Source organism: Anopheles marshallii, chromosome 3 (genome assembly GCF_943734725.1).
Source record: "Anopheles marshallii chromosome 3, idAnoMarsDA_429_01, whole genome shotgun sequence".
Lineage (NCBI taxonomy): Eukaryota > Metazoa > Arthropoda > Insecta > Diptera > Culicidae > Anopheles > Anopheles marshallii.
In genome coordinates this window covers 4,871,006-4,882,023 of record NC_071327.1, presented here as the reverse complement: position 1 = coordinate 4,882,023, position 11,018 = coordinate 4,871,006, and the positions used below count along the sequence as shown (strand labels likewise).

The 11,018-nt window shown below is 43.5% G+C and overlaps 3 protein-coding genes across 3 annotated transcripts; 1 reads left to right on the top strand and 2 right to left on the bottom strand.

The window, feature by feature from the left end:
• The first annotated feature begins 1,015 nt into the window (after positions 1 to 1,015).
• Positions 1,016 to 2,089, top strand: LOC128711912 (deoxyribose-phosphate aldolase). The gene is made up of 3 exons (XM_053806803.1): positions 1,016 to 1,043; positions 1,118 to 1,698; positions 1,766 to 2,089. The coding sequence occupies exons 1-3, from the start codon at positions 1,016 to 1,018 to the stop codon at positions 2,087 to 2,089; spliced, it is 933 nt and encodes a 310-aa protein (XP_053662778.1).
• A 524-nt stretch (positions 2,090 to 2,613) lies between these two features.
• Positions 2,614 to 4,355, bottom strand: LOC128715054 (uncharacterized). The gene is made up of 3 exons (XM_053809937.1): positions 4,338 to 4,355; positions 2,872 to 3,559; positions 2,614 to 2,636 (listed from the first exon to the last, which is right to left on the bottom strand). Exons 1-3 carry the CDS (start codon positions 4,353 to 4,355, stop codon positions 2,614 to 2,616), a joined length of 729 nt encoding a protein of 242 aa, XP_053665912.1.
• A 5,065-nt stretch (positions 4,356 to 9,420) lies between these two features.
• Positions 9,421 to 9,786, bottom strand: LOC128714930 (uncharacterized). The gene has a single exon (XM_053809811.1). The coding sequence runs from the start codon at positions 9,784 to 9,786 to the stop codon at positions 9,421 to 9,423; it is 366 nt and encodes a 121-aa protein (XP_053665786.1).
• Positions 9,787 to 11,018: the final 1,232 nt, after the last annotated feature.

Below are 11,018 nucleotides of genomic sequence, written 5' to 3'. Positions count from 1 at the left end.
AAGCATACGCTGCAAGCAAGGGAATTTAAGCCCACTGCCCTCTTTCCACTCCCTTCCGTTTAACATGTACACGCGTACGGTGGCACAATGTTTACACGACTTTCCGCAATCACATTACACCCTGTCACCGTGTCACATAGCGCAGTTGCAGTGAAACATACCGTTAGATCTTCGGGCCAACGCGGAGAAAGCTGTTTTATTTGGGGGAAATTTCACGCACGAAAACAACACGCACACGTCCGACGCGTATGAAATAACAACACTGTTTGACAGTCCATTCCCAAACAAATCGCACTGCACTGACGTTTTCGACCCGTGGTGCGTGACGGGGAGGTTATATCATGGAGAGAATATTGACAACATTTGCTAGAGCAAAAACAAAAAACATTGTATTCAGACAGCTAGGGGAAACCAGCAATAACGATTGTAAAATTTGAATAAATATGATATTCTACAACTGTCTTAAAACAAAAACTTTAGAGCTCAGAAATTTTAACACAGCCACAGCTTTGATAGCTATGTTGGGAAAACGTGAATAAACATTTCTTTTACATATGACCGTTATGTGCTTTTGGAACTTGATTCATTTTCGTTTGTATTATTATTGTAACTGTTTGAAATGTACTTCAAATCTATTTTATATTCGTTATATCGCCTTCAGTCCTCAAAATGTTCAAAATAGAGCGCAACGGAATACGTACACTTTTGCCAACGTGTACACATGCCTTCACAAAGAAATTTGTTATTTGGGCTATCACTGTCATCGAAGAGCACAGAAACGGTTGTTTTGTTGCAAACTCCTGAATTTTAACTGAGTTTTTCCTTGTTTTTAGGTAAATAATTAATCTTTTTACGTATGTCAGCATCCGGAACCACCGCATGTTCCTTATATTTGCAGAGTTTTTAATCATTCGTTGCACTTCTTTTCATTTTAGAAAGTTGTTTGTTATCAGCCGGCTAAACAAAACGGTGGGCCAAACTTCACACTACCTAACTAACAACACTTCCAATAGAAATGGTGGCAAACGTTGAAATTCCATATGGTATATCACTACGTATTACCTACTTTTACCCTTGTTTGTAAAAACTGCTCCGTTTCCCTTGTTCTTCTTTTCAGACGCAAAACAGCTTTCCAACGTGCGAGTAAATCTTGCGTGCGTGGTTCGTTCTGTTGACCTGTTGACCTCAGCTGTTATCAAGCGCGTCACAGATGCCGAATTTCGGGAGTACACACTGCAAGCATTAAAACTAACCGATCTGACCACACTAGCCGGCGATGATACAGAATCGAATGTGGCGCGGCTATGTTTTCGGGCTGCGTATCCATTTTCGGATCTTAATGTCCATGCCCAGATGAAAGGACAAGTGCATACGGCGGCTGTGTGTGTCTATCCGAGCCGTGTGGCCGATGCTCACCGAGCGCTTAAAGCACTTGGAATGCTCAATCGAGTTCAAATCGCTTCCGTTGCGACTGGGTTTCCTTCCGGATCATATCCACTCGAAACGCGCCTGAAGGAAATACGCTTCGCAATCGAGCAGGGAGCCAGCGAGATTGATATAGTGATTGATCGAAGCTTAGTTTTGACCGGAAAGTGGCAGGAATTGTACGATGAAATAGTAGCCATGCGTAAGGCTTGTGGCGAAAAAGTTCACTTGAAGGCGATCCTTGGCATCGGAGAGTGTGGCACAATGGTGAACGTGAGTAAAGATGCTCACACAACTAAACTTTGAATTTCTTTACTAATAGTGTAAAATATATTTACAGGTTTATAAAGCCTCAATGGTGGCTATGATGGCTGGATCGGACTTTATAAAAACATCCACGGGTAAGGAGGCTGTCAACGCCACACTTCCGGTCGGACTGGTTATGATTCGTGCCATTCAGAAGTTCTATCGTTTCACGGGAAAGAAGATAGGTCTAAAACCGGCCGGTGGCGTACGGACGGTTCGGGATGCTATCGCGTGGATGATCATGATTCGGGAAACACTCGGCGAGGAGTGGTTGAAGCCGGAGCTGTTCCGATTCGGTGCATCCGGTTTGTTGGATGATATCGAAAAGCAGTTCTATGCCGTTTCGAAACGATTGTAAGAGTGGAAAATCTCGTTGGCGAAAGATTAAATATTACAAAAAGTTTATAAAAGCAAGAAGGAACTACAACATTCCTACCTCTACAATCCATTAATACCTATAAAAATACACATTGTTCCTGTTTTCTAACTACGTTCTGTTCGGAATGAATCCTTGAAAGAAAAGAATACAACTCTTCACTATTTTAATTAATCGAACTAATTTTATTTGGCTTTCTTGTCATTCTTACTTCGTGTTCCATTACTTATGAAACGCAAGGATGGCTATGCAAAAAAAAAAAAACAAACGATTGGTGACGAAAAGGTACAGAACACTTGTAACGTAAGTATGTATAAGTAATAAATAAAACACTCAAACAGGTAACTAATGATGATTTGTCTGTTACAAAGCAATCCGTTGTGCTTTCTACGGTTCTATCCTGAAGCCCGTCTCCGGGGAGGAGCTATAGTTGACGATACGAAACTTGCCCGATCGCATGTAGTAACCGTACCGGCCACGAACGTTACCCTTGTCATCGCGCTCTTCTACGTGGAACTGACGATTCTTCCTGTCGTGGGGTAAAAGAAGAGCAAAAAGACACATTTAATTAGTACATTAGGCAACAAGGGACATCTTTCAAAACACACAAACTATAGCAAACAAAGGGTGCAAAACACACACAGAAAACACAATCGTGCAGTTAGTCACAAAAAATCACCACATTTACCCTTCACCCGTGTCATAGCCAAACTTGTAGCTGTTAGGCCCATGGTGCCCATGCATTTGATAATCGATTCTAGCACCTTCATCCTCTCCGGCCACGCGGCGCGTATACTGATCCACCCGACGGTTACGGCTCGGCACAAACTCGCCACGGTTCAGCTCATCTAGTCGCAGCGGCAAAAGCGAACGGCCAATGGCGGCCGTCGCTTCGGATCGTGCGTCCTGCTCACCGAGCAAAGCGCTGGCCAGCAGCCGATCGAGATCGATCGCATCGAGGAAGAACGTATCCTCTTCGCTCGATTCCTGCACCTTCTCGCTGTCCTGGCGCGATTTTTCGTTCGCATTCTTTTCCGCCTGTTCGGTGTGCTTCAGGTTGATAAGCTTCTGGGTCGGGACATACTTTTTGCCCTTGGTTTTCTTTGGCTTGGCGGCGTAATAGTTTGGTTCGCTTTGGTCGACCGGTGGTGGCAGGAGTGGTTCGGTCAGATCGTCCTGGCGCGGACTATAGGAACCGTAGGAGGTCGTGTGGGGAGAGCCGGTTGATGCGCTGGGCGAGCCGGTCTCCCCATTCGCGAAAAAATCTACCAACTTCGATAGGTCCTCCAGCTCCTCGTCCTTTGGCATCACGCGGATCATGTACTGTGGTTTGTCCTTGCTCGCTTCCGGTGTCACCACATCGGACCGGCTGGTGACAAGGGCTCGCGGAGTGCTCTGTTTGAGTGGTGATGCTCGGAGCAGGGTGGCTCCCAGCAGACAGGTAGTTGCGATCTGCAAAAGTGATTAAGAAATAGGAAAGAAATGTTATTACAAATATCATATGTTTGTTTGGGATGAGTCTTGTGAGCGAGCGCCTGGAAGTATGCAATAATTATTTCAAATTGTGCTGAAAGTGCTAAAATTGTCTCCAAACACTAATCAGTGATTAATGCAATCGCAATTGATTGCAGCAATCAATTATGCCACTAATGTCAAAGAAAAACACAAAAGAACGATAAAGAGGACGTTGCCTAGGAACACGCAATCTTTTAATCAACCGTTGCAACTCTTTCCAAACGCTGCGTTACATTAATTTGAGCATTTCTCTTCCACCTCAAGCTGAACGCGTCGCGCATAACAAGCGGGCGCGCGTGTATTTGAGCATTACAAAATTACGATGATGGCCAAATTAATGCACTCCGAAGATCGTTTGCCATCAACGCCTCCCAATCTCCCACACAAAGGCGAATGATGCAACGATAGATGATGTTCGGTGTGATGTGCCCGTTTTGTACCGTTGTTGGGTGCTTTTCTTCTCGCCATAAGGCCGTTGCATCCAAAGCGTCTCGCTGTTATCGAACGTGCCGGGGTTGTAGAAAGAGCTTGGAGGATGCAACGTTATTACTTCCTTAGTTTTCAATTATCGCGCTTGTGTTTAAACGCACTTCCGGTACCAACGGTCGAAGCGATCTTTGTTTCGAAACTGATGCGAAAATTAAATGTAACGACTTTACATAAATTAAGAAAATAACGCTTAAATAGTAATTATAAAACATAAAATGTTCTTTACCACTGTAAGCAACTTCATGTTGTAAACTTGTCTTGTTCAACGAAATTTCACCCAACAATTAACACTCGTTTTCCGTTGATCAATTCACTCGCACAGAACAGATGGATGTGTTTCCGCTACTTGCACTCGTTTTTGGTTCAAGCTTAGTAACTGCACTTGCACTTTTATCTCTATCTCTCTTTCCAGTTTACGGTCCGACCTTGCCAGCTGATGCTCGGAAAATAACCTTCCACACCGGTGCACCGACCGTACTTATAGAACTACGCAACGATCACTTTCCCCACTACGAAACCGTACGGAGCGCGAAATTTTCCACCCCTTTCGCTACTATCTCTCTTTCCCAAAAGGGGAACGCGCAACAGTTACACACGGTCCCAGTCTCGAAGGCGTAAGAGCCGTGCCAGCGAACGCCCCGAAGTGGAAACGCTCTTTAATGGATTTACAAAATTTTTCCTTCCAACGTGTGACGGATGAACATCCAACCGTCCAGCCAGTGTGCCAGCTCGGATCCGATCTGTCCGAGAGGTGTCACTGGATTACGTTCCAGCGAGCAAACGAAACATTTTATATCTCAAAATCCGTTTTGCCGGGTTATACCACCCTTTTCCAGAGGGTCGCTATTAGCTGGACCCTACACGAAAGGGCGCATAGTGTCGATCGCCCGCGATTAGGTATCCTAATGCAGCCCTTTTTTGCCTTCTTCGCTTTCAGTGGCACGTTCCGATGATCGACAGTCTCCTCCGGATTGGCATGCAGGAAATTGGAAACCGGTAACAATGATCAGAAAAACCTGAAACCCTTGTGCGGCCACACCGGGACACGCAGGAAACAACCTTCGCTGGATGGGACGGAGTTCGATGACATAATATTCCGTCGGTGGCTGAAAGTGGATCAAACCCGTGAAAGGGAAAAATTAACCCTTCGGTGTGTGTGGAGGTGTATAGTGACGAAATTATCGAAGCATTTTAACATTACAAGTCCTTTCTTTTAATAATAATGAGCTTTATGGGCTCATAGTAAATAAGCTCTGGTTGATCCCACCATATACAAGCTCAGCTTCTTGTTCGAAAATCTCTTCCTGGTACGATAATTAGAGAATTTTCAGTGAGTATTGGAATTGGTGGTTCTGTAACTAATCCTTTGCAGGTCCAAGACGTTCCGCAATCTTACTTAGAAAAAGCTTTAATTTTATAAATCCATTTCAAGAGTATCCATATGTTCCTTTTGAATACCAATTCTTCTTCCCATCCGAAGGGTTTAAGATAAAGACAAGAAAATACATATCATTCCTGTGTAATGGTCAGCGGAACCTGATATCATAGCGTAGACACATCCATCAGAAAGATCCTCATCTCATCGTCCGTCCACGGAATGCCACGGTCCAGGGTGACAAGACTGTTAGTGCATGTGGGCCAAGCATGTCGGTGTATGTTGCACACAACACCCCGCTATCATCCCGCTCGCACTGTCATGTCGCAATGGATATGGATATGTAGTTCAATATTGCCGGTTCACAAGCTCAACCAGTCGGTTAAATAATTTAACTTCCGCGAGACATAATTGTCTTTATTCTCCGTACGTCGATCACGGCGGTGTTTGGGTGTATACTGTTTTGGATGCGTTACATCTGTGCTCAATCGGCTGTTCCCTAGGTGAACATGGGCAGGTAGAGTTCACTTCCTGCTGATTATGTGACAAAATTCTCACATTCAAGCAGTGTTGTGGCGGTCCAGCTGAGGGAGCATTTTGATGGGCATATGCAGTCGGTAGTTTGCAGCTCGATAGAATAACTGCTGCTGATTTATTGTGCCGGTATTAAAACACTCTTGTCGAAGCGTTAATATTGCTCACATCATTAGGGAACGCGTGATTGCAAAATGGGAAAGCCATATATGGCATGCACTAGTGAAAGAAAAACCCATTTTCTCCAACACCTCGGCTGGTGGTGGGAATTGGTAGTACGGTGTGCATCCGTACGCAAACCGGAAGCTGTGGGCGGTGGGGTGTATTAAAATCATTTCCTTAGCTTGTTTTTTCTCATATTCCGCATGCGTCCGAAGGTGTGGACCTGTGCATTGAATTGATATAATTTAACCTCCAGCATTCCGTGCCCTATTGTGCCACGGGAGGCAAACCCGGTCATTAAATTCTGTTTTGCTCTCTTCGGAACCTGCGCTGTTAACACAGTTGATCAGTAGTTTGCAGCTTGTTAAATCGTGGTAAACCATCGAAACACGGTACCGTGGGCTGTATGAAGCAAATTATGTATCAAATCCAAATGGTTATGCTTTACCGACCGTACGTGCACCCTTGAGTAAGATGTGTTTCCTCGCCTTCATAATCGATTATAGTATTTTTTTCTCCCCCGGCAATGGCGCTTGAGGACACACTGATGGAAGCATGATGGGTGAAAGATAGGAATATAAGAAAAAAGTAGAAATGAGAAGAAATCGCGAAAGCTGCAACAGATACAAATGAGAGGAAAATGTGGACAAAAAAAACGAGTGCTTCCTATCCTGCGGTTCAGTCGAGCGCAACGCGTGACGCCTTGGCACTGATAAGCCCCTCAGTGCCAAAGTGCCAAAGTGATCCACCTCGAAGCGAAAGCCGAGGAAAAGTTTAACGCAATGAAAGAGGAGGTGCAAAAGCGGGGAACCAAATGTAAAACAGGTCTCTACAGCATCCGTGCGAACATAAACGAAATGGAAAAGTGGCATGAACGGAGTGCGAATGCGCGTATGCAAGAAGGCTTTCGTGTATCGAGGGCGCGCAACCGTTTGATGGCGTTGCATAACTCGTTCGAGTGGTGAAGAGAGGAAGCTTTTCTTTTACCTTCCCCCCGAACTGGACGCGTTCGAGATCGGAAGCGAAACCAGCGGCCAACCCATATTAACTCGGTTAATCGGTGTACGGGTGAATATTCCACTTTACGACCAGTTCCTGATGGGCTAAACGGTACACAATGATTCGCGGATTCATGCGAGCTCTGGTTGATCATAAGATATTTGTTGTTAGATTATGCTCACAGTAGACATTTGAAGCTGAACCGATCGATCAACGTATGTGGTTTACTAAATGATCTATGTCCAGATCTAACGTACAACGCACAGCATATAAAGATCGTTCAGACCTCCAACGTCCGCTTCTTGGCTTCAAAAACATTGGCGACTTCTAGAACCGTACATGTCCAGCCCTAACAGAATACGCCCCAGGATAACACTTAAGATATATTGTTCGAACTTAAGGTTCTGTATCATACATACCATCTCAAAAGGGGTTGATAGTGGCTAGAACTACCGACTCCCAAATAGTCCGTTTTCACCTCATTGACCATCAGTCGTATCTGTGTGGCCTTGCGTTTCCTTTGATCTCTACGTTTACCAGTTTCATGACACCTTCGACCGTATTGTCCACATTTCAATTTCATTCATGAAGCTATTAGCGTAACAAAAGAAGTTATTTGCGCGTGTGCCACACATGCAACCGAAATATCAACTAAACGATCGACGCTCCAGATAACGTAAACAACAAAGTGATCGTAACCTTGCTGTCAAACTGTTAAGCAGAGACGCTATCTTCCCAAAAGCCAGAAACAAAACGGTCCTTATCGGTGTGCAGAATCTCGTCCAAACATTTTGTTACGGTTTCCAACTATATAAAAGATGCCTACTTAAGCCGGTGGTGAATTTGCAGAATGCAAAGGTACTGAGCACGAAACGCAGTAGTCCTTCAAGCCCAATTAAACCTCTATTAGCCCCACGCTGACATAACTGGTGATCTGCGTACAGTTTGATTTGAAGTGAATAAAAGGTATTATGAGACACATATGCAGAGCTAGTAAGTTCCTGTCTCGAGTAAGTAGATTACACTTGTTACATTTGTATTGTGGCCTTCTTTGTACAAATCCTCACCCATGTTTTTCTTTCCCCTTTTCTTTCTGCTATACTTCTCGCAGCGCAAACAAACGCCGTTCGTCAATATCATAATTAACAGTGCCAGCCCAAAATGACGATTTTGACGATGCGCTCCGGGCCGGTTCGTTCCAACCACAGTCGTAACAGAAACGGTCACGCATCAGTTCCACGACGGTGGTCGGTACAGCGCGTTTCAGACGTAAGTAACTACCCACAAACAATGTAAAGAGTAATAGAATTATGACCTATTTTCGAACCTCCGACCAGGGCCCCATCGTCTGGGGGCTGTAAATCGGTTTCGGATTGAAGCAAAACGACACCTGACAGTATGACTACGTTAGCATCTCATTCGGTAGCGATCATTCAAATGCTCAACTCCGCCTTTCATGCTCGATATGCTCGTTATGTAGAGCTCGCAGTACGAATCGAAAATATCGTTCACTGCTAGGCGTTCTGCTTCAGAAGGCAAAATTGTTGAAGTACACAAAAGCACCCCAAAAATAATGTTATGCTTTCGATAATTGCATGAGCATTATAAGCTTTTTGTCTTTAGGGCCAGGAAACAACGGGAAATCAAAGTGAAACGATCTGATTATAGGCCGCTGCTAAACGGAGTAAAAGTCTAACGTTTGTCAGTTCTTCCACGGAATGATTGAATCAAACATGTAACACAACCATTGTGGGACAGTCAGTGATACAACGAAAATGACCGCATTTTAGCACATACTTTCACGTAACAACACTGCGCTTGTCCCGTTCAGGTTTAGCATAGAGCGATGATCTAACGTAGATCCAGCAGTAGCACTCGGCCCAGTGCGGTTCCGCTCGATTGGAGACATAAAGTTATATTATTAGCACCGTTTGTTGAACGGCTAACTGCGGCTAATTGTATCGAATCGCTGACGCCGACTTATAACCGTAGTCTGCCAAATTAAGCCATCTAATCCATTCGCATGGTTGTATTTATTTTCAAAAAATATTTTACGGCACAGCATAATCTGATAATTCCTTAGCAAAGCATTGTAAAAATCACACGCCTAACGTACGTAAAAAGCGATCCCTCCTCCTTGAGGTAATATGAGTGTGGTGTAGCTCTCTCTCTCTCCTTTTCTCTATAATGTATTTCCATCGTCTCACCCTAGCTCTGCCCTTGGTCCCACTGTAGTGCTTCAAAAGCATTCGATATTGTTTTTGATATCGTCGAATATTTTCTTCTCAATCGACGGCCGCACGATACGATCGTTGGGGACGGATGATCCCAGGCTGAGGTACACCTGTTTCTTTAGCTTTTTGGCAAGCCTTTGTGCTAGATCCTGTGCACCGCTACCATCAGGTGGACCGATGATGGTGGTACCCAGCACGTCCGATGGGTTGCTTGCATTTGGCATTGCGACCGCCATCTCGTCGAACGATTCTGCCTTATCTTGACCGATGTAAAGGAACACTGAGTCCTTCATCTTTAGTACGCGAATGTTATACAGCACTTCGCACACTTCGACTTGCGCAAGATGTGAGTGAAAGTTTGGAGCAACCATCTGTGAGAAATGAATTAGATCAGATTCGCTGTAAATTTTCGCATAAACAAGCAGAAATAATAATACCTTCATTCAAAGGAAACAACTGTATGGCAGTGAAACGAAACGAATGCTGCTTATCCAACTTCCGAGAAGATATGCACACTATTTCCGTAGCACTTATTATATTTTACGTTGCATTTACAGTTATCTATCGTAAAATATACTGAATTTCACTCCGGCATAAATGCGTTGGTTTATTTTGTTTGGATGACCGGAAAATGGGTTGTTTACATTCGCAATGATTTGACAATATCACCAAGGGAAACTTGCGGTCATGTACGCGTACATTATTATGTATTGTTCAATCAAATGTCACAACTAAAACAGTATTTAAAAATTAGGAAATCTACCGTGATACTTTTTGTGCCAGTATAGCGTACTAATAACGTTTTAATAAATAACTATGTTTGTGCTGGTTGGATTTAAACTACACAGTGGTACAGGCGAAACGGGCGAATTCATCCAAGACAAATTTAACTGTCTCGGCAACCACTAGATGCCGCTAGTAGCAAAATGGGAGAATTGTACATTACACGCTGTAGGATTTGAAACACTGTTTACAATTTCATTATCCTTGTTTGATTGTAATTTTTAGATATTGTTGTTTTAATCGATAAATACATACTTATTCGATAAGTGGAGACAGAGGTTACTTTTTCAAAATAAAGCTTCGTTTATGCACTTTTTTACCCTTTTGAGTAAACTGAGCTGGAGTATATTAGCTCATTCTTTTAAATTGTATAAACTCTCTCTAAATGTTGTTATACAAAAAGTTTATTGTGCCCTTTTTCCCCACGCTGTGTTTCCCCACAGGCAAATTGTACTGGAATATTTGTTCACATCAAATTACAACTCGTTACTAAAGAACATCGGTAAAATTTACAATCCTAACCCGTTCCTTTTGTTTTCTACCCTCTCACAACACTGTTCAGCTCAATTGACACACTTCTCAACCTGTTTGAAATATTATACCGTTCTTTGCTACTCTTGCTTTTCTCTTCATTCTATTCTCGTCCCTGCTTGTGATTGTTTCAATTTAAACTAAATTTTCTACCATTTCTTCTATGGGATTGTTTAAAGCTTCTTTTGTGCGTGCCTTCATTTTCTTCGATGGAGGAGGCTTTTTCCGTAAGAGTTAAAGGATGTTCCTTAACATCTTTCGACATTTACTTACCACCACATTTTCACCT